Source organism: Drosophila rhopaloa, unplaced genomic scaffold (assembly GCF_018152115.1).
Source record: "Drosophila rhopaloa isolate 14029-0021.01 unplaced genomic scaffold, ASM1815211v1 contig_3, whole genome shotgun sequence".
Classification (NCBI taxonomy): Eukaryota; Metazoa; Arthropoda; class Insecta; order Diptera; family Drosophilidae; genus Drosophila; species Drosophila rhopaloa.
Genome location: NW_025335123.1, coordinates 14,067,208 through 14,090,911, shown reverse-complemented (window position 1 = coordinate 14,090,911; position 23,704 = coordinate 14,067,208). Strand labels below are relative to the sequence as shown.

The following is a 23,704-nucleotide window of genomic DNA, read 5'->3' as shown; positions in this document are numbered from 1 at the left end:
GTATTGAATCTGAACGATACTTGATGCTCGGCCTGGTTAGCTACGTTTTGGTTTTGATTGACAGCTTTCACTTTTCATTTCGCCGTTTTTTTTTTTAATACGATATATATATATATATAGTTTTCGGCCAGCAAATTGCCGCTCATTGCGGACAACTCATTATCCATGCCCGGCGTCCAACGCAATATGTATAATATTTCCAGGCGCTACGAAGCGTGCCAGTTTTCGGTTTTGTTTGAGCATTTCGGTTTTCATCTAATGGCTGGCGGTGCATACCAAACTAAACGTAATTAATTGTTGGCCAAGTGAGCCACCAGAGCCATCAAGTGGGTGGACACCTCGTAATTGTATAATCAAGGTGTGAGGAGAAACAGAGATATGTAAAAACCAATCGAGATAAAGACGTGTATTTTTTAATTGTTTAAATCAGATCATTTTGTTTTTCACTTTGAAGTTAAATTAAATACAATATAAATATAAGTTTTTTTAAATATTTTTTCTTAGGATTCAAATTAGCTTACATATTAAACTGTGATCTTTATCTCTTATCTTAAGATTTTAGTTTAAATTATAAACAAAAAGTATTAAAATCATATTCACTACAACTCTATTATTTCGATGTATGTATTGTATGTTTACGTTTTCTTACTTAAAAATTTTCTGTGCATTTTCCCTTTAATTAAATTGTATTAAACTTTTTCTTATCACAAGGACAAAGTTTTCGCTAAACGGTGTTTTACAGAATTGAATAGCTTTGCCTTTACATTATGATATCTCGCCATCAAATTGTATTAAATTAAACTACAATCTTGGCATTTTACAAATTAAATTGAATTGGAAAACTCAATTGCTTTAAGTATTGTAAGAGGTTACACTATCTAAGTCTCCACCCACTTTGGGCCCCCTTCCCCTTTGACATTCCTTTTGAACAATTAACAAAGGTCACGTAATAACTCTTTTTTCTTTCCATGCACTTGACCAAACCGCAAAATGGAAACCAATTAAACGAAATCGCTCGCGATACAAGCCGAGATAATACCTGACACATTCAGTGAGTGGAAAGTGAAAAGTGAATAATGGAAAATGAATAATGAAAAATGGGAAGTGGTACGCGGGAGTACGCATGGAAATTCCAAATTCCGAAAGACATACAAAACTACTTAAACTGAGCAGTTTAGCCAAATGATTTGGGATGAGAGATGCTCGCTGTGGTTTTTGACTGCTACCAGTTAGCCACTGTCCACCACGCCCCTTTTTGACAACCGCCCATGGTAACCTACATACATATGGTACATAGGGTATACATGTATTTGTATGGAGTCTTGGGCACGTCGTCCAAATCTGCCATGCTCGACTGCTGTTCAGATACACGAGCCGAGAGACAAATCGGAGATGGACGTGAGTTGAAGTGGGATCGTGCTGGAAAACTCACGGAATATTGCAATTTATTTAAAATAATATATAATATTAGGAAAAATTATATTTCAAAAATGTAAATCATGTATTTGTGTTTCATTTGTAATATTTCCAACATAACCATTTGAATTTAGAACAGCCTCTGAATTCATTGAAATTTTAGTAAAACTTACATGGTTATAGGAGTTTAAGAAATATCCTAAAGATATATTACATTTTCTTAACTTAAAATAGGTAGAATCGTACAACCTGTTAAGTAATATTATAACTGACAATAAATAATTTAAAGATTTATGTTTACAATATCGAAAACTCCGGTGTAGTTGTGTTCTTTCCTTGTTCGTTTGAAACCGGGCGATATTTAATCATAAAATTGGGTTGACAAATAATCCCCGAATATTCCCGATTCCCGGAATCGGCTCACGTAACCATCTCTAAGGGAGTTACGAGTACGCCGCGCACTTGCTGATATTACTCCATGACTTCGTTTCTTGCATTTGTCGTTTAATGAAGTTCATTTCCAGTGCCCAAACTAGAGATACCGATGTGGATGACGCAGCGAAAAGATAAAGCCATGGTTGGAGGTTGAGTGGGGAGGTAATTGTTATGTCACCTCGCAGAGGGCTTTCTTCTGGGGGAGATTGGCCAGGAGAAAGGGGAGTTGGCGGCGCCTCTTCACTTTACCCAACTTTATTTTATTATTTTTTTTTTTTCGGTTTTTGGGGCCTCTTCTATTTTCACTTTTAATTGCCCTCGAGCTAAATTTGTTTGTTGATTGGGCAATTGGCCTAAAATAACATTGCGTCTGGTCATGGGCGCATATAGTAGTACCGGTAAGTGCCGGAAATGGTCTATGTGTGAACCCACATAGATATAGTAACACTAGTTGTAATTGTAGCGGAAATTGTTGGTTAAATATGCACAGAAGCCTGGGAACCAAAAAATATTTTCGGGCCATTAGTGATCATTAGAGAGTTTTGGTTTTTAGTAAGAGTGACAATCATTTTGGATTTCTAGAGATGTTTCCTTGTTAACTGTTCACTTGCAATTTCACAACAATGTTCTTTATAAGACCTTTAAGATTATTATAGTTCAACCTTAGCTGTAATAAATGGAATAGTCTAAAATTATAACCACAAATCAAACCCAAGAACAAGTTTCAAACTCAATTAGTGCAATATATATTCCCAAGATCCATCAACTAAAAGCTGGGCCTCCCTTCAAATGAGGGTCACTCTGCCTGCCCATTGAAGTATAGCCCTTGACCAATGGAGGCCCTAAGACTTGAAGTTGGACAAAAAAACTAGAGAAGAAGAAATCAAAACAAAAGACGGCTAGAAGACGCACAACTCATCGCAAAAAGTTTGACAAGTTTATTTGTGCTTTTTTTGTTGTCAAGTTTTATTTGTTTAGTGGGGGGAAGCGAAGTTTCCTCGACATTCGCATGGAAAACTCTGCTTCAATCGCTTGTGCTGACCTTGCCCCATTAGATGGTGATATATCAAACGATCGTCACATCGTGGCAATGTTAATTTGCTGGCATTATATTGTGTGTGCGACTTTCGTCATTCCTTTGGAGGTGGAAGTGTTTCAAATTTTCGGTCTCAGGGACTAGTCGATTGGGAAATGTTCCAGTAAACACTAAAATTGTGTCAACCCAAGATAACTGACCAAAGATAATATCAAATAGAAGATGGACTACGAAAGTGACTGGTGTAAAAACAATTCGAAACTAGAAAGACAAAAATGTATCTTCTAACAGTGCGTATGAGTTATAATATTATAAGCACATATTATAGCTCATACGCACGGTTGCCCTATCTCTGTATTACTCATACGCAATGTATTCCTTATTTTCGTTAAAAATGTAATGCTTTGCTTTATGTGGCAACCATAAGCACACAATTTATATTGTAAATTGTCATAGTGTTTCGTATTTCCTATACAATTTTATATATTGAAAGTAATACTTTAAAATGTAAAAATTGAAACGATATCAAAAATTAATAACGCAGCAAATTCGTCTTAATCCATCCCGGATATCATATTGTGTAACAATGCACAATGAAACCAGGAAACTCAGAGAAATGCAAACATTTGTGGCTGTGTACAACCCCCCGAAAAACATATTACTTGGACTTTTGGGGTCCACCAACAAGACATCACCCCATAGGCAGAAATCGGAGCAATTTCGGTGGTTCCATTGATTGACGATTAATACGACAAACTAGTTGCGTTCAATATCCGCTCGACATCAGGTGTGTAATGCAATGTAATGTCAATTACTCGGCAAAATTCGTGTTGTGGTTTGTCAATTGGCGAACACACACACACATAAAACACCACTAAAAAAAAACAAACCGGTTAAACAATGGAAAACCATCATCCAACAACTAAATGCCACGAATTTCACTTTGATCTCCAGTTTTTTATTGAACTCCTCGGCTTCTTCAATGCCAAAAACTGGTCAATTGATTGCGGTTCTTCTGCCAGCTGTCTTTCCATGTCGAAGTTAAAGTCGATAATGCTGTACAGTGATGATACACTAAGTTATATGTGGCTAGTTATTTATGAAGGCCTTGTAATGTATCGCAAGAAACATGTTAAATGGTTATGGATTTTTTCAAAAATATTTTTCTGTAAAAGCCACTTTGTTGAAAATTTTGTCACGAATTCAAAGAAGTATTGGCATTCCAACATTGATTCAAAAAGCGAGCTGATTTTGAAATGTAATTTTTTTCTGTAAATGTCTCTTAATGAAGTGTACATACATTGAAAGTTTGGAGTACAGGTACATTTTAAAAGTTTAATCAGAAAATTCAGAAACAAATAACCGTTTCAGATTTTATTATCATAAACAGGAGATCCTTTGATGCAAAAAATATCATAAAGGTATTGAGCACGGATATTTTTATCTGAATAGGTTGATACCGGTCAGCAGCTTTGGTTAAGGTGTTCTTACACCTTGCTAAGGAAATCGGTTCGTATCGGTAGAATGTTTTCCAGTTCGAAAATTTCGCTCTTGTCGAAGTTTGACTGTAAATCTTGTTGACGTCTTTGCTTAAATGGGTTACGTGCGCAATCCCAACTACACAACTGCCAAGCAACTCGAATTCCGACTCAAAATCGAGCCCATCGTCCGCGGGGAGAAGTGCACATAACCGTAAACTGAGCATGAAGGTCGTCTGGCGTCTGCAAGGAAATTCGGATTCGAAGAAGAAGAGAAATAAAAAGAAGAAGAAGAAGAGAGGGAGACACACAGGGAAAAACCGCAAATGTCAGATTTGCGTATGTGCGCAAGCGAGAGGCAGGATCTGCAAGCGGTTATATGTAACCGTTTTGCAATGCACAGCATCAGCCATCAACCGCAACCGCATCACATGTGGATGTGAATGTGGAAGAGTGCGAAAGAGAGGCTCAGTAACCGTTTCACATTGCAAAATGAGCGCAGGCGCAACCACAAAACGGAGCAGAGAGAGCAAGAGAGCACGAGTGGAAATAGGAAACGGTCGAAACGGTTAAGTTTTGACACTATTTAACCAATTCAATTCAATTTGAAATACTTTCTAAGTAAATGATATTTAAAAAACTTGATATACAATTAAGTTTGGATACATTAAGTAATTTTGTTCACTACTTCTTTTATTTCGTATATATATATATATATATTGAAAAAAAAAAATATATAATTGTATTTTAAAATTCAATTGCTGAATGCCCAGGCTTTAAAGAAAAATGTTTGTGGAACGCTAATTTGTAGTACATTTATCATAGCTGGCGAAAATAATATAATAACGGTGCTAAATTCAATTAAATTAATGTGGCAATGTTTTCCATAAAAAAAATTGATTTAAAAACTTTGCTGCCGCACCGAATGCAGTTGAATTCGCTGGAAAGAAATGTGCGCATGCGCAACGGTTTCTCGGCAGCGACGCGGGCGTTCTCTGTCGCGGCTACCGCCTCTGCCGGCGTTGCAGCAGCGGAGACAAAACGGCGCAGGCTGGCGGCTTTTGGGGCTCAGAAACGCAGCGACTGCCAAGCGAGGCGGATGGCCTAAAACGAAACGGGTTGGCGAGGCGAATTACCCAGTGAACCGGTTAACCGATTAACCATCACACAATTACCCGATTCCAAAACGCGCGCGCGGCCAACTATTTCAATTACAATTTATTTATTTTTGTTTCTGTTTACTCAATGTGTTTTCGAGGCCTAAACGAAAGTGCAGAAAGGCAAGTGACTGTGAATGCGAACGTGACGACGGCACATCGAGAAAATATCCCCGAAATCGGTCAACAAATTGTCAATAATTTTCCTTTCACTCAAAAATCGGTTAGTTTCAAAATACCACAAAATGATATAGTAGAACTTTTTTAAAACTTTTTGTTACTCGATAAAAGTTGATTGCTAAATGGGTTTTGAGCAGAGAATCATTTTAACTCAATCTTAATCTTTTAGTTGAATTTCTATTAAGATAAAAGAATTCATAAACTACCTTCACTGAAAAATTTAGTTAAACCCATAGATTTTGGTTAGAAAATTAATTGTTTTAAGAAATTCGAAGTCTAATAAGTAAATATCCTTTTGTTGTCAATAAAAATTAATCACTTGGCTCAAAAACCAGGATATGAAAAACATTTTAATGACCATGCTGTTATCTTTTTCCTCAGTGTGCGTTAACAGTGCATGCAAAAATAGAATGAGAGTGCCCGAATAACTCAATGCAATGCAGTGACAGCATCAAAGTTGAATAAAAGCAAAGAAACCGTCCAAAGAAATTAAAAGAAAGAAACGGAGGAATTCCTCCTCAAAATCGATAGCGAACCCATCCAAAAATCATGGTAGTAGTTCCCGCTCTGGGCGCCGCCGCGGTCTCCGTGGGCGGACTGCTCTTCAAGGCCAGTGCCGCCTCCAAGGCGGCGGCGGCAGCGGGCGTGGCAGCGGCGGGCGCCTCCAAACTGGGACTGGCCATTGCGGGCGCCATCAAACTGGCCACCGCCGTGATTGGCGTCGGCAAACTGACCATCCTGCCCTTCCTGATAGCAGCCATCGCCTACTATAACTACGATCTCTTCGATCCGGAGAATCGACCCTTCAATGTCCAGCAAGTGGAGGTGGCCTACGACTTCATCATCATCGGTGGCGGTTCCGCGGGCACTGTTCTCGCCTCCAGATTGTCCGAGATCCCGCACTGGAAGATCCTGCTCTTGGAAGCGGGCGGCCATGAGACGGAAATCTCGGATGTGCCCCTGCTATCGCTCTATTTGCATAAAAGCAAAATGGATTGGAAATATCGGTGAGTCAGCCTTATCATTTACCCAAAATCAAACTCTGGTGAAATTTCCACTTTCATGCCTAAAAATCTTTAGTGCCTTTCATACCATTTAGTGTTTCATAATTTATGAAAAGGTTGAGTCCATAAGACTTTTAATAAAATTCAAATTAAATTCTGGACCTTAAGGCCTTTGAATGTTATTTATAATTATAATTATACAAAACACTTGCAAGTAAACCGCCATTTATGTATGTAGTTTTGAATGTTAAATGGTTACCTAAGTAAAACTTTAAACAAATTAAAGAACCAAAGTTGTAAATCTTACTAACTACAGCCATTAATATTGCACTAAATAACTTCCTGGTTTTTATGACGAAAACATTTGCTTAAAGTACGAAGTACTTTGGTAGGTCGCAGTGCTGTTTTTTTTTTTTTTTTTTTTTTTTTTTTTTTGGGTGGGTCGAATGCTTGGCCTTAACACTGAGCCAGTTTGCTTTTTGTTTGCGCCCTTTTTGACCGGCTTTACCTCAGCTCATCCCAATGACTTTGCCATTTTTTGAAAAGCTGGCTGGGTAACAACAAACACCAAATTCTGGCATATGCAAATCTCGCCGGGTGAGCCAGCGATCGATGAGTTGCAGCCATCATTAGCATTCGGAATAGACCAACTTAACATGGCCGAGGTTTGGGTTCAGGCGAGTCGAGACGACACAATCACCATGATCATGATGATGATGATGATGTTAATGTTAATGTTAATGTTGATGGTGCCAAAGGCCGGATTCGTTTAGTTAGCGACCGCCTGCCAAATTTCAGACTATTTGCCAGCTCTCTTCACACGCAAACAGCAAAACGATTTCAGCACTAGCCGAAAGAAAGGGAAAACGAACTGACTAATTTGACTTACTGACATTTCACATCACAGGAAATGTGACAAGTTTGCAATGGAACACGATTGGGATAAGGTTTTGTAATCCTTTTGGATCCCTGTTATTAGCTTCCAATCAGTTAAAAAAAGTCTATTAGCAAAATTTAAATTTGCATTTCTTTTGAATTGACAATTATCCATTATTCTAATAAAAATAGATTTCCTTTTATTTCTCACTATTTGAAATGAACTTTTAGATTTATTTTTTTATTTTCTTGAATAACTATTTTATGGCAAATCCATTTTATTGTAAAATAGTTGTTTAAAATACCCCTCAAAAGTGATTTTATCTATTGAAAGTCTGAGAACACTATGGAATAATCGCTTTCCATTTTGTTTTCTGTATTCTATATTTTCCATGTAACACTATTAACTCGAATAAGTTTACGACAGTTTTCATTTCAATTCTCTTCATTTGTGGCTTCTGCTCTTCAGTGTTCCCATTTCTCGGATCTTTCACTTTTCCCCGGCCCACTTTCCTCAGCACCACCCCCCTCCCCACCTGCGGTCACCTGCCTCCAGAATGTTCCAATTAGATAAAAGACAAACGTAAACCATTACCATTTACCAGTATCATCTCGATGGATGATCATCTTCCCCTTTTGTGTGTCGCTTTCAAAAAGCAATTAAGTGCGGCTTTATATGGTGGGTTAAGCAGTGTTGAGCCTCCATTAGACGGAAATGTTGGGTTAACAATAAATGGAAAATGATTCGAATTAGAACGGGCTACCGTTAGAAAGGCCTGCCCCGAGGCTCCAATTTTTTTTTTTGGGGTGGGTCTCGCGTTTCATTCAGATCGTTTTCTATCTCACGGCATTTCATTAATAACAGCTGATGATCAACCACCGGACACCTGTGGCCAGGTCTCAAATTAACAAATCGAACCGCTGCTTAATTATTCATGAGCATTGGCATTTTTTTTCCTTCTTTTTTTTTTTTTTTTTTTTTTGTGGAATTTTGTTCGAGCGTGTTACCAATACCGTAATCCATTTAACTGTTTAATGTGACAAGGGGCTGGGTGTTTTGGGCTGGGTCTGTAGGCCTAGCGGCGATTTTTTGGTTTCTCTATGGGAGCTTCTTCGTATTAACTTGGAGTTTCACTTTCAGAATTCCACATCCATTAGTATTCCCATTCCCCTGCCTGCATTCCACTTCCAATTTGCATTATCTTTCCTTTCCGTTTCCATTCCAAGCCCCGAATCCCATTCAATTCCATCTTATTTTGCGTAATTGAATGCAACCGGCGGCTAAGTGCATGCGAAATAAATCATAAGGTGGAAAAAGAAACAATAGTCACACCGAAAAAAAAAGATATAGATCTATCTGCAAGATTTAGCTTAGTATATTACAATATACAAAGTTATTTATTCTTTATTTAATAGTTTATATTATTAAAATCAAGTTGAAATAATCCATCGAAAACAAAAACCAAGTTCCTCAATTCGCGATTTGATATTATTATAATATATATTAAATGATGTTATTTATAATCATTGAGCCGCGTTATACTTACTAATCTATATATTTTGTTTAATATCCAGACCAAATTACCAAAAATTGTTCAGTGCACCAGCTGTATAAAAACAAAGACCAAAACTAAAGTGCTTCGAGTGTGGCAATATAATCGAGTGTGTTTCTGAATCATTGCATCATTGGCAAACTCGGGGAGAGTCGGTAGCAGTATCTGCATTTTTGTATCTCGGTATTTGTATCTTGTGTCTCCCAACTTCAGTCAGCTGGATTTTAAGAGAGACACAGATACGAAGTATATGAGAAAAAGAGTGAGTCTCGAGTGTTTGTTTTGGGTGCAATGTGTACAAATCGCCACTCGAAAAGCGCTTTACAAGCAACGGGAAATTCAGTCAACAGACTGCATCGAAATTGAAACTGAGTTTACCAAAACAGAGACTCGCCAATCACTCTCACGTCAATCATCGACCACAATCTTGATTGACTCACTCATGGGCGCAGAAGTTTCACCCGCCTGAGAAAGTCACCAAATTGGTGTCATCATTTTGGTATCTTTTTGAGTTCAGTGTCAAATTTGTGGGGTTCAAGGTCGTGGGAAAACACAGATTAGACTTGACCATTTTTATAATACTGATATCGGAAATAATCTCTCATTTAATATATTTAGTTTAACAGTAGGTGAGCTATATCCAACTAAATTGGAAGGACATCAAATACAGATAATAACTATCTTATAAATTACATTAAAAAGTTTAAATTTCTGCACATATAAAGAAAGTCAAGAGAATTTCAATTAATTAAATTATTAAATAAATAATAATTATTAAATAAATAATAGCATTTAAAGTATTGGATATATTAAACGTATATTTGAAATAATAAAACTAAAGAAAAAAATACCATTTAGTAACGCTTTAATGCTTTGTTTAAAAATTACATTTATTAAAAACATAAAGACTGATAATTAACCAAGCCATATGCAATTACCTTCGAATGCGATTACAGGATAAATGCCTTAAAGTTTACGACTTGTTGCTAAATATTTCATAACCCATTCGTGTGCAACGATCGTTGCGAGCCATTTGAAAGTATTCAAATTCGCAGCAGACAACAGTAGGCGCCGACTAAAACCAACAATGGTTCTAGAGGGTAAATAAGCAACGAGACGGGGGAGTGAATGCGGCACCTAGGAATCCAACCTGACTCTTCAGCCCCCGCAAATAACCCGTCTACGGTGTGCATTTTACTTTGGGGTTATGCAAGACGAAGCTGGCGATGACCTCTAGTCTTATCCGCATCATTAAATCCCCTTCTCGCGTTCGTTAATGCCAGAAACATTTTGGCATCCACAGTGGAGACACGCCCCTGACGGATTCGGGTTCGCATTTCGAGTGCAAGCTGACGGATTCGGGTTCGCATTTCGAGTGCAAGCTGCAAGCGGATATTAATTCATGAAGCAACTACACTGGCAGAAAGAGGGTTCATAAAATAACATAAACAAGATGAGAAAGTATTTTTCTAGTTTTGGGAAATCCATTCAATCCATAGTAATACCATTATCTGGGACATTCTTTAATAACATGCCTTCAAAAAAAAATATAAATTATAGATTATTATGTAATATTGAAAATATTGCTGTCCATTTTTAAATTTTTCTTAATATTTATAATTTTAATACTTTTTACTTATTGATTTTAGATAAGAAAATTAGTTTTCAAAGCTATTTAAAACAAGAAAGGAAAGCTAACTTCGGGCGGAGCCGAAGTTGATATACCCTTGCAGAATACTCTGTAAATTATATTCTCCAAAATTATTCATATGATGCATTCTTAATACTCATAAAAAATCCGAACTTCCTAACTTTAACAACAACAAAGTTATGGCATTTCCAATCGTTCAGTTATATGGCAGCTATAGGATATAGTCGGCCGATCCTTATGAAATTTGATAGGTCGGATTGATTGGCCAAAAATAAAATCCATAGAAAATCCCAACTTCCTAACTTTACAAACACCAAAGTTATGGCATTTCCGATTAATCAGTTATATGGCAGCTATAGGATATAGTCGGCCGATCCTTATGAAATTTGGTAGGTCGGATTGATTGGCCAAAAATAAAATCCATAGAAAATCCCAACTTCCTAACTTAACAAACACCAAAGTTATGGCATTTCCGATCAATCAGTTATATGGCAGCTATAGGATATAGTCGGCCGATCCTTATGAAATTTGGTAGGTCGGATTGATTGGCCAAATATAAAACCCATAGAAAATCCCAACTTCCTAACTTTACAAACACGAAAGTTATGGCATTTCCGATCAATCAGTTATATGGCAGCTATAGGATATAGTCGGCCGATCCCGGCCGTTCCGACTTATATACTGCGTGCAAAGGAAAGAAGGGTGTGTGCAAAGTTTCAATCCGATAGCTTTAAAACTGAGAGACTAGTTTGCGTAGAAACAGACAGACGGACAGACGGACAGACGGACAGACGGACAGACGGACATGGCTATATCAACTCAGGAGGTGATCCTGATCAAGAATATATATACTTTATAGGGTCGGAGATGTCTCCTTCACTGCGTTGCACACTTTTGACCAAAATTATAATACCCTCTGCAAGGGTATAAATATCTATTACTCTATCAATATTTCGCCAATGGTGTTTCAATAATAAATTCTTAATAAATTAAATAACCTAACAAATCATATTATGTAGATTTGAAAAATCCTGCTCAGTTTTGTTTTTGACACATGATCCCAAAACTTAGAACCCAATTACCAAGTTCATCACTTCTCGCTGTGTGCATTCTAAGATCGGGATATCCTATGCCGGTCCAGTCCAATTTCCCAACAAAAAACCGGATCGGATCGGAGCGGCCCCAAGCGGTATGGGTATGGGTATGGTAAAGTGGGTTAGGCGGTCTGCAGGTCTGCAGGTCTACAGGTTTGGCGCCGCCATGAAAATGGCACGAAACGAAACGAAACGAAATGAAATGAAACGGCGCTGATACTTGGCAATTGCACCTGAATAGCCGGGCTCTCAGACTGTTGCCAATCGGCAATCGCCGAAAGCCAAAAGCAAACAGGGTATAAAAGGGGTGAGGGGGGAGGGGAGAGGGGGGCGACGTGAGCCGGTTAAATGGACAGGCTTCGGTGGGTCGTCATACCCGAGACCATTGCCTCGTACCTCGAATTGTGTCAACCGGGCAATAAAAAAGACAACTGCACATTACCACGTATGCCAAAACAAAAAAAAAAAAAAAAAAAAAAAAAAAGAAAGAAGAACGACCGATAAGACTAAATATTGATATGATTATTGATATATTTGATTTTACCCAATCGAAAACATGCAATTCGTTATGACACCAGACGGATGCCAAATATTTGCTGTTAATCTAATTAACATCAATTGATTAGTGAGCCCGAAGATTATGTAAAGTGGAAAATAAATGGAAAGTAAGTTGAATCAGTCAGTGAAAAAAAAAGATATAAACCTTGACAAAAATTGGAACATACGAACATAATAAAAGAATAAGATTTAATATATATAATATTCTATATTTTATGTATAAGAGGATATATAAATCCTTAAGCCAAAGGTAAAATTTCATGGAAACAAAATAGATCCAGGAAAAGCAACTAAGCATACTTTTTTCACTTTTACCTTATAAAAATAAATATATATACATTTCATACATTCCATTCACTAACATTTTAGTACTCCTTTTTAACATTTTTCCCACATTTGATTCAGTTATTATTCCATCCGTGAACCTTTCCATTAATAAATCTCTTGGAATCGTTGCCGTTTTACAGCTTAATACGGCCGCTAAGTGATTTTATATGGCAATCAACAGCTGTTCCATCCGAATGCGTTTCCCCTTTATTTATTTTTTTTTCGGTTTTATGGATTTTGGAACTCTGGCGAGGCCTTAACCAACTTTCGGTTAACGAGCATTAAACAATTACGAAAATAATGCAATCAACTCGAATTTTCGGCATGCATATTCATTTCATAAGCGGCAATTATGATTGTTGAGCCAGTTGCATGTCCCTAATGGGTGCTTCAAATCCTCCGCTTCTAGATCTGCACTTATTTTGCAAAAAATAATAATATTTACAATCTCTGAACATTATCTGTTTCATCAAATGAAACGCACCGTTCGTAAGACTTTAAAGATTATGTCACTAATGTCTTTTTGATCTTAATTTGAAGATTAGGTTGATAGTTTTTTAGCCTCAAAAAACATTTATAACATTTTTTTATAAATATATAAAAATTTATCTGTTATGCTAAAATATTATAAATATTTGTATTCCTCCTTGAAATATATTCTTGCTTCCCTTTTATAACTTATTCCTCTTTTAACATTTTTTGTTCCTAGATAAATAAAACTATTTAAATACATAAGGTTGAGAATGATCAATAATTTGTATTTCTGCTAAGAAGTGGGAAGTTCCAAATTAAAGGAGGGATTATTAATTTTTTTCTTGTTTCTAAATAATTGCCCTTTTAAGAGAGATTTACGCGCACACGAAAAATAGGCAAATAAACTAAGCGAAATGAGTTAATAATAATTTGTTACGTTTATGTGAGTTAACTGTTAAATGGCTAATAAAAAGCAAACAAATTGCGTCAGTTGGGCGGTCGTCTCGCACACTCAGATGGAAGTCGAGGCCGGAGTTGAGGCGAAAGTTATTTTTTTTTTTGTCCCTCTATTTTCTAACCAGCCAGTTTGGGTGTGTGTTTTGCACCTGTATCTATGGGAAATGGCCGGAGCACGTAGCCAATAAGTCAGTATGCCAAACAATGTGCCACAGTGGGGTTACGGTGGCGCGAATTGATATTGATGGCTCGTCAGGGGGTTAAAGCGATGGAAAATATACATCACCGATCTGGGCAGCATAAATCAGACAGTCGGTGTGTGCATGTCTTATGCTAATTACCCCCATACCCTTACCCTTACCCTTACCCTCAACCTCCACCATAGAGAGGGGTTGGGTGGGGGGTTTGGACACGGGTGTGACACCCTAATCGCTAAAGATGCAAATGCATTCGAGACAAGCGGATGATGGACCGTTGAGAGCCTGAAGATGGACACTAAGCAACCGGCTCAAATTGACTGACATCTTCACTATACACTACCAGATGGTATTGCTATTTCGACCACATGTTTTCAAGTTACTACAGATTTTGCAAGTTATGCAGATGCGAAATACGAAATCACTTGCTGATATTAATTAAAATCAGTGCGGATTAGTCTTGATTTTCTGAAATTGTTATTTTTTCATAAAATCCTATTTAAATTAAGCTTAACTCTAACTACGATATAATAAAACAAATGTCTGTATTTATTCAAAATTTGCTGGGTATCGGATATTTAGAATATGATTTTTCATATAATCCGTCATCTAGTGATGATATAACTACGATATAATAAAACAAATGTGTGTTAATTCAAAGTTCGATGGGTATCGGATATTTAGAATACGATTTTTCATCATTATCAATCATCTAGTGATTATTTGATTTTACAAACACAGGTGCCATGAAAACACTGTCAAGTGAAACAGCTTAAATTGTCACAGCTCTAGTTGGACTATTTTGGGCACACAAATTCTTTCCTATTTTATTTGCCATATTTTTCCCGGGAAGAATGACTCAAAGGTGCGAGACCACCAACTGTGGCAAAGAGGCCACCCTGCAGTGTCCCACCTGCCTGAAGCTGGGCATCAAGGGGTCCTACTTCTGTTCGCAGTCCTGCTTCAAGGGATTCTGGAAAGAGCACAAGGCAGTCCATGCCACTGTGACGCCACACCAAGTGCCCGTCGATTCGTGGCCGCAGTTCCGTTTCACCGGCAAGTTGCGACCATTTGCACAGACATCCAAGCGGCATGTTCCGGAGGGGATTCCCCGTCCGGACTACGCCGATGAGCCATCGGGACGTTCCTTCGACGAGGAGGCTCTGCGTGGCAATGCAATCAAGGTCCTGGACGACGAGGAGATCGAGGGGATGCGGTTGGCAGGACGATTGGGCAGAGAGTGCCTGGATGCGGGCGCCAAGGGCGTGGAGGTGGGCACCACCACCGACGAACTGGATCGACTGGTCCACGAGGCGGCCATCGAACGGGAGTGCTATCCCTCGCCCTTGAACTACTACGGATTCCCCAAATCCTGCTGCACCTCGGTCAACGAGGCGATCTGCCATGGCATTCCCGATCTGCGACCTTTGGCGGATGGCGATCTATGCAACATCGATGTGACCGTCTATCATCGCGGCTTCCATGGCGATCTCAACGAGACCTTCTTCGTGGGCAATGTGACGGAGGAGCACAAGAAGCTGGTGCAGATCACCCACGAGGCTCTGGGCAAGGCCATTGAGTTTGTGCGTCCGGGCGAGAAGTACTGCGACATTGGCAACGTGATCCAGGAGCATGTGACTCCGCACGGATTCAGTGTGGTGCGCAACTACTGCGGTCATGGCATCCATCGGCTATTCCACACGGCCCCCAGTGTGCCGCATTATGCTAACAATTTGGCCGTCGGTGTGATGGCACCGGGTCACTGCTTCACCATCGAGCCCATGATCTGCATGGGCGTCCAGAAGACAGAGACCTGGCCAGATGACTGGACCGCCGTCACCGCCGATGGCCTGTACTCCGCCCAGTTCGAGCAGACGCTCCTGGTCAACGAGTCCGGATGCGAGATCCTCACCAGGCGGCGCGGGAACAACGGACAACCCTGGTTCATGGACAAGATGTGAGGCGACGTTGGCTTCACAACTCCAAGAGATTCAAGCTTTAACTTCTCATTTTAAAATAAATTCTTGAGTTTTTATTCCGAGGAAAATCACTGCTTTTTTAAATATGATTAAATAAATAATAATATGATATAATATATTATACAATTAAATAATTAACACTATGATGACATAAGCTTTCAACTCTATTGATTAGCTTCCTAGCTATTTTTCTTCTAGAGAAGTCCTTATATTTTATCTGTTTACACAGAAATTATAAAGTGGCAATTCCAAATCAAAATAGAATACACAAAACAAATGTATAAGTTAAAGGTTTTTGGAATATTCTATATATTTGTATCAAACTAAGCAGCTCGTTAATATTTATTTTGTATTTAATTTGTTGCTTAGGGCTAAAGGGCATTACTCTCTTCGTAGTTATCTTTCCACTAAGCTTTTCCCTCTTTCTCTTTCACTTTGGCACGCTTTTCCCCCCGTTAGCCAAGTAAAATCATTGCTGACCAAGTTTTCCGCAACTGACATTTGATTTCCGTTTGTTTTCGTCGTGCCTTTCTCAGCCGAATGTGGTTAAGTTGTCTCTCTTGATTGTTGCCTGTCACTGGTAATTTGTATTTTCATTAACGGCTAACACAAAAAAAAAAGTCTTCCTATATGTTTAGCAACGTGGTCTAATGGGCACCCAAAAGAAATGGAATTCGGATTTAGTTTCAGTTTTGGAACGGGAGCAAAAGCGAAACACAGCCCAAAGTTGTCAAAACGTTTTGTTGGCCAATTTGTCCGTTTGTATTGGTTGCACTCACGGCAGGAAAATATCCGAATAATGCTGGGAACTTTGGGCGGCGATTACTATCTTAACAAATGCGTAACTGCGGCTGGGATATCCGCTAATTGGTAGAGCTTGAAATTTCTGGGTGCAAATTATCGTGTTTTTCTCTGCGCAAATTTGGTTGAGTTTTTTTCATTAAATATATTTTCTTATACAGAAAAAAAAGTGCACTGCTTGACTTCCTATTTGGTTCATTGACACTAGACTTTCTTTATGGATTTAAATAGTGCATTTAGTAGTTGCACTTATCATTGTGAAAAAGCAGTTCTTATTATTTGATGTACGAGCTTAAACACTAATCATTGAATTAATTATTCATTTTCTTGTCATAAAAATTCCTTTATATTTAATCCTTTATAAATATTTATTGGTTAACCTGATCAAACCTGCTTAAACATCTTCCTAACAGACATTTCGATTAATGTTTTTTTTATCTGACCCCTTGTTACCTATGTTTTAACATTTTAATCTTTACATTTTATAGTTTTCATAAATTGTTATGGCCTTTATACACAGCAATAACCACTATTCGCTGGCAAAGTGTTGGATTTGGAATCCGTGCTTGAGCAACTTTTCTGCACTTTTCAAAGCCACACTTTAAATGCCACTCGAAGGCACTCGTACTCACAGATACCCGAATCTCACGGATACCAGATACTATATAGGCAGTTAAAGGGCAAAAGTGCGAAGGGGAGGTCGTTGGTTCATTGCTTCATGGATACTTTTTGAGCTTGGCCTAATGAGCGTTTAACACCGGCTTTTGTTGTGTTGTAATTAAGTTGGCCACTGGGCAATTTGTATTATTTTCGGAAGAGTGGGCATGGCATCTTGACTAATGCGCTTTCATTGTCGCTTTGTTTACTTGGCCACAAAAATTATCGGACATTTCTTTCTCTGCTTGTTTGGGCTTAGCGAGATTCGCTAATTGTTTTCTCCCATTCGTAATCTTCGTTGCTACTTTATACCTATATGTTTTTTTGGTTTTATCTACAAGCTGAAGTTTTTGTAAAGTTTCTCCCTGATTTTGCTTACTCATTCCACAAAAATATGTAATATATTTATATGATTTGCATTACAGCACCCAACCGCAATCGACGGCCTGTCAGGCGATGAAGGACAAACGCTGCTGCTGGACGAGAGGAAAGGTTTTGGGTGGCAGTTCGGTGCTAAACACCATGCTCTATATCCGAGGAAATAAACGAGACTTTGACCAGTGGGCGGACTTCGGAAATCCGGGCTGGTCATACGAGGAGATCCTGCCCTATTTCAGAAAGTCCGAGGATCAGCGGAATCCGTATTTGGCCAGGAACAAGCGCTACCATGGCACAGGTTGGTTTTTGGATATGCAAATGTGATCTCTACTACTGTTCCTACTACATTTTGTATTAATTAAAAATATATAAATAAGCCTAATAAGTTCCATAGATTTATGAGCAATTTTCAATTAGACTAGCTAAATATAAACATTATTTATCACTTTTGCGATGTTGCCGCCATAAATCATTTCTCGTTGAGGGACTACTGAAAAGTTTTTGCACTGTTATAAATAAATCTTTTTAGCTACAAATCTTTTTTATTTTTCGAAAGCAGTGGCACCAACTATTTAATTTCTAAAGTGAAATTAAACGAAAGCAAAAGCTTGGTAACTACAAATTAATTGGATATTATTATTTTCCCTTTCACAATAAACAATCTATTCTTTAATTTAAAATTTTACAATATATCCCAGGAAACAAAGGCTATTTTATGTAGGCTAATAAATGTTTTTTTTAATATGGACAAGCAGAGATCAATATTAAACTGTTCTAAAAGACATGATTAGTAATATTTGTGAACCCCTTTTTTTAGGTGGCCTGTGGACGGTGCAGGACTCCCCGTACAACACACCCATTGGTCCGGCTTTCCTGCAGGCTGGCGAGGAGATGGGCTACGACATCGTGGACGTGAATGGGGAACAGCAGACGGGCTTCGGTTTCTATCAGTTCAACATGCGACGCGGTTCCCGCAGTTCCACGGCCAAGTCATTTTTGCGACCAGCTCGTCTGCGTTCCAATCTCCATGTGGCCCTGTTTTCGCATGTGACCAAGGTCCTCACCGATCCTCATACGAAACGGGCAACGGGAGTTCAGTTTATCCGGGATGGCAGACTACAGAATGTGTACGCCACCAGGGAGGTGATCCTGTCGGCAGGAGCCATTGGATCGCCCCATCTGATGATGCTCTCGGGGATTGGCCACGGCGAGGAGTTGGCTCGAGTGGGTATCCCATTGGTTCAACATTTGCCGGGCGTGGGACAGAATCTACAGGATCACATTGCCGTCGGCGGCATAGCCTTCCTCATCGATTATCCCATTTCGATTGTGATGAAGAGGATGGTTAATATTAATACGGCCTTGAGGTATGCCATCACGGAGGATGGTCCTCTGACCTCCAGTATTGGCTTGGAGGCGGTGGCCTTTATCAACACCAAGTATGCCAATGCCAGCGACGATTGGCCCGATATGAACTTCATGATGACCTCGGCATCGGTGATGTCGGATGGGGGAACGCAGGTGAAGACGGCCCACGGTCTGACCGACGAGTTCTACCAGGAGGTCTTCGGCGAGGTGAACAATCGCGATGTCTTCGGCATATTTCCCATGATGTTGCGACCGAAGAGTAGGGGTTACATACGATTAGCCTCCAAGAATCCACTGCGTTATCCCCTGCTGTATCACAACTACCTCACCCATCCGGATGATGTGAATGTCCTGAGGGAGGGCGTCAAGGCGGCCGTGGCCATGGGTGAAACCGAGGCGATGAAGAGATTCGGGGCAAGGTTCTGGAACAAACCGCTGCCGAATTGTAAGCATTTGACCCTGTTCACCGATGACTATTGGAATTGCTTCATCAGGCAGTACACGATGACGATATACCACATGAGTGGGACGGCCAAAATGGGTCCACCCTCGGATCCCTGGGCAGTGGTGGATCCCCAGTTGAGGGTCTATGGGATTCCCGGTCTGCGGGTGATAGATGCCAGCATAATGCCGGCGATCACGAATGGCAATATCCATGCACCGGTGGTGATGATCGGTGAGAAGGGCGCCGATATGATCAAGCAGCTGTGGCTGACCCCCACCACGGCGCCAGCGGGGGGTGGGGGAGGTCATGGTCAGGGCCCAAGTCCGCGTCAAGGTCACAGTACAAGCCCCCCAACGTCACGCACCCAGTGGCGTATTAAACGATCGTTAAACTCCACGGAAACAACGAGTGAAAACTTGGACATCGGAACATCATCGCCAGTTCATCAATGGCCTCTGCCAAGGTCGTAGCGATTTAAGGAACGGAGGGGGGGCGGGGGTGTTTTTTTTTCTCATAAAATGGGGTCAAGCGGGGTCGCCGGGGTGTTCGGTTCACTGGGGGGTTCTAGCACAAATTCTCGCCTTCAAAATAAATTTAATTTATTAAGCTTCATTTGCTTCCCATTCTCACTGTCTTTCGCTTGTTAGCCAAAATATAAAAATATATAGTACATACATGTGTATGCATACTTCCCTTTCCTTAAACAAAACACCCCTTGACCCCCCCTCAACCCATGACCTTAGTCACTTAAGCGCTTTATGTAAATATCGAGTCATTTATGCTAATTCTTACATTTTTTTTTTTGTTTTAATATCGCTCGTCTGTTTGTGTGTGTCTAATCGAAATGTGTACTTTTGTTTTTACTTTTATTGTTTGTTTGACGCCGCGTACACTTGGAGTACCTCAATTAGTCCGTAAGTCGAAGATTACGATTACGATGCAAATGTTTGATTAGTTCTTAAATGTAAACGAACTCAATAAATCGAATAAATAAATATATTACCTCATGCGTTGTTTTATTGAACCACTGTAAATGACCAAAAAATCGACCCAAAAAGGCAAGCCAAGACTTAAACACCGAGTTTTAGCAAATTAGCCCACGATTATTTAGAGGTATGCGACTTTAAAATCGGAGGATTGTAGGGAAAGTTATGGGCTTGGAAGTGCAGGTTTTTGGTCATTTTTCTGCAAAACCATTTTTTTTTTAAATTTGAAAACGTCATAGATTACGTTAAAATCGACCAAAAAATACAAACCAAGATGAAAACAAAGATTCTTAGACAATTAATCCACGATTATTTAGAAGTATCACACTTTAAAATTTGATGTCTGTAAGAAAAGTTATGAGAGTAGAAGGTCAGTTTTTTGGACACTTTTCTGCAAACCTATTTTTTTGAAAATTTGGAAAGGGGTAACATCATTGAAAATGACAAAAAATCGACCAAAAATAAAAACTAAAGTAAAAATACAGATTTTTAGAGAATTAAACCACAATCATTTTGAGATATGCCACTTCGAAATCGGATTTCTGTGAGAAAAGTTATGGGCTTAGAAGTGCAGGATTTAGGTCACTTTTCTGCAAGCCCATTTTTCGAAAATTTGGAAAGGGGTTACATTGTTAAAAATGGCGAAAATCGACCAAAAAATAAAAACTAAAGTAAAAATACAGATTTTTAGAGAATTAAACAACAATCATTTTGAGGTATGCCACTTTGATGTCGGATGTCTGGAAAAAAAGTTATGGGCTTAGAAGTGCAGGTTTTTTGGTAACTTTTCTGCAAGGCCATTTTTTGAAAATTTGCAAAATCGGTTTTGCAAACGTAATGTAAAATCGCAATTCTAAAAACGATAAAAAGCTTCAACTAAAACGACTGGCACCTAATAGTTTGAGATTCCATCGCTAATCCATGCTTACTTACAGTTTGACATCGGCTTAGGTTATTTCGTTAGCCCACAGTTTGAAATTCACCATTAAAAGCTTAGACAAAGCTTACCTGTAATGAAAGAAAATAAAAAGAGATTATTAGTAAAATCATTTTCAAATGAGAGCTTAAGATATTTGAAAAGTTGCCCTAAAGCAGGCTTAAAGTTTTAAAAGCTTTTATAAAGTTGAAACTTTTTTTTAAGCCAGGGTTGGGAAAACTTTATTTAGAGGAAAGAGGAAGTAAAGCAATACAACCATAAAATGTTAATATAAAAATGTAGTTTTCATTATAAATATATATTTAAAAGAAAAGGATTTTAATAATTGAAAAGGAATAAAACGGTATTTACAAGGTTGTAAAAATTGGGAGTGAAGGGCTTTTAATAATTTATTTTAGAGATGAATAAGTAGAGATATAAAAGCGGGGGAAAAATATGTAAAAGGAAGTTATTGAATGGAGAAATAGAAAAAACAGAAATTAATATGTGTATTTAAATAAATTTAAAACGGTTAGATGGATTAATCGAACTTTTGGCTTATTTAAAATTTAAACTTGTGAACTAGATAATTTAAAAGAACTATTCGATTAAATAAATGGAAGACTTTCCATTACTACTATTATTTATGAGTTCACTTTTATTTCCGAATGTGTATATTTGATTTGATATATACATTTATTTAATCCTCATAAAATGTGCAAGGAAATGTTATGCAACCCGATAACCAATGCAGTTCCTCGTTTTTTCACATCGGATATATATGCGATGCGGTTAGATGCGTTAATGCCAATGCCATAATCTGATAGTCTCCCTTCGGCAAATTAATAGCAGTTGTACAATTTCATTTACCATTTCGTTTACAACCGATGATGATCATAATTAAGTACATATTAAAGGCTAGCAATCGCAGCAGTTAACGGTGCGTAGAGGTATGTACAATAAATAATTCCCAATTGAATAATGCATTTTTGGCCCGGCTCCAATAATTTGTTAACAAAATGCACTACAAATCAAGGCGTTGTGTGCTTGGCTAATTGCCGCAGGCCTTCCATTTAGCCATAGATCCCCCCATTTTGTTTTTTTTTCACCACTTGGGTCGCGGAAGACGGCCATAAATCTAAGCCCGGCCAGATTCCATCTCCATGTGCAGCGTTAAGGCCCAACTTTAAGGCCGATTTCAATTTCAATTTCAATTCCAGCGCTCTCAAGTGCAACGCATAAATATTTATGCTGCAAAGCAATGACCGTCCAAAATTTTGCAGTCATCTGAACGAAAATGAAAGTTGCCCACGACCGGGGGCTTCTCAGCCCCCGCAGATCCCCTTTATAAGCTCCTGGCCCAGCTGTTCCATTTTAAACCCATCCACAAACCAAAAATGTGTATGCAAAGTTGAATTTACATTTAAGATTAACTTTGCATTTTACGGGTCATATATGATATTAAAAGAAAATGTAAGTTAGTATGTCAATTTGGCATTATTATTTGCCATGCAAAAGATTGACAAATTAATTATGTAATTTATCATAATATTTAAAATTTCTCGTCAATTTTAAATCTATTTCTTTACAGTGCTTTAAAAGTTGTATATAATGAATTCATCATTGCAAAAGATTGTCAAATCATATGTTTATTATAACATAATAATAATAATTGTATATTATGTTTTAAATCAAATTTTTTTCAGTGCAATGTCAAGTTTAAAGCCGGCAACATGCAAAAATATATTTGCGATCACTGCGGAACAACAAACTGCGCCGCTCTGTTGGCGAAAATCATTCTCCTTTCCCCCGGCAATCATTTATTTCGGTCTCTGTTTTTGCATAGAGTTCAATGGGGGGCAATTGCACCTGATGATGTGATGATGCCCACAGAGATCGCAGGGTTCACAGAGTTGTTCAACTCTTTGACTCGCCTAATGAATGGAGCGAATGTGAATGAATTTATTTCGAGTAGGTTGCGGTTTTTCCGGTGGCTAGGCGGCATCTTCATTTGACAATAATAATGCCCAAATGAATGGAGTTTAAATTACAAGACGTTTAAATTTAATTCTTTAAACATCTTGTAATTTAAATAAGTTCATTCTTAAACAAAATACATGACAACATTTTAGGCAGGGAAATCAACTTTAAAAAGTAATTTAAAATTATAGTTTATAAATATCTAGAATTTATATAGGATTTTAAAATGAACAGGTACCAATTCTTGTATCAGTTATTATTCTATGGCAAATTTGTAAAACAGTTAAAATAAGTAGTAAAAA

At 38.4% G+C, this 23,704-nt stretch overlaps 3 protein-coding genes across 7 annotated transcripts in view; 2 read left to right on the top strand and 1 right to left on the bottom strand.

The window, feature by feature from the left end:
• LOC108048984 (flotillin-2) overlaps positions 1–23,704 on the bottom strand; it is a 110,647-nt gene that overhangs the window by 36,795 nt on the left and 50,148 nt on the right. The window lies entirely within an intron of this gene.
• LOC108048973 (glucose dehydrogenase [FAD, quinone]) lies at positions 5,415–20,655 on the top strand. 2 transcript variants are annotated; one of them, XM_017129947.2, is made up of 4 exons: positions 5,415–5,745; positions 6,084–6,709; positions 17,755–18,005; positions 18,525–20,655. In XM_017129947.2, the coding sequence occupies exons 2-4, from the start codon at positions 6,252–6,254 to the stop codon at positions 19,988–19,990; spliced, it is 2,175 nt and encodes a 724-aa protein (XP_016985436.1). In that variant the 5' UTR covers positions 5,415–5,745; positions 6,084–6,251; the 3' UTR covers positions 19,991–20,655. The 2 variants fall into 2 exon arrangements, with proteins under 2 accessions (XP_016985436.1, XP_016985437.1); XM_017129948.2 differs by having other exon boundaries at positions 5,415–6,709.
• Positions 13,391–15,961, top strand: LOC108048987 (methionine aminopeptidase 1-like). The gene has a single exon (XM_044461312.1). It carries the CDS (start codon positions 14,747–14,749, stop codon positions 15,851–15,853), a length of 1,107 nt encoding a protein of 368 aa, XP_044317247.1. The 5' UTR covers positions 13,391–14,746; the 3' UTR covers positions 15,854–15,961.

Excerpts from the sequence above, each read along its gene's own strand:
- LOC108048973 (XM_017129947.2), top strand. The coding sequence starts at position 6,252 with ATGGTAGTAGTTCCCGCTCTGGGCGCCGCCGCGGTCTCCGTGGGCGGA. Across the intron at positions 6,710-17,754 it reads AAAATGGATTGGAAATATCG|CACCCAACCGCAATCGACGG; the intron begins GTGAGTCAGCCT and ends TTTGCATTACAG. Across the intron at positions 18,006-18,524 it reads CAAGCGCTACCATGGCACAG|GTGGCCTGTGGACGGTGCAG; the intron begins GTTGGTTTTTGG and ends CCCTTTTTTTAG.
- LOC108048987 (XM_044461312.1), top strand. The coding sequence starts at position 14,747 with ATGACTCAAAGGTGCGAGACCACCAACTGTGGCAAAGAGGCCACCCTG.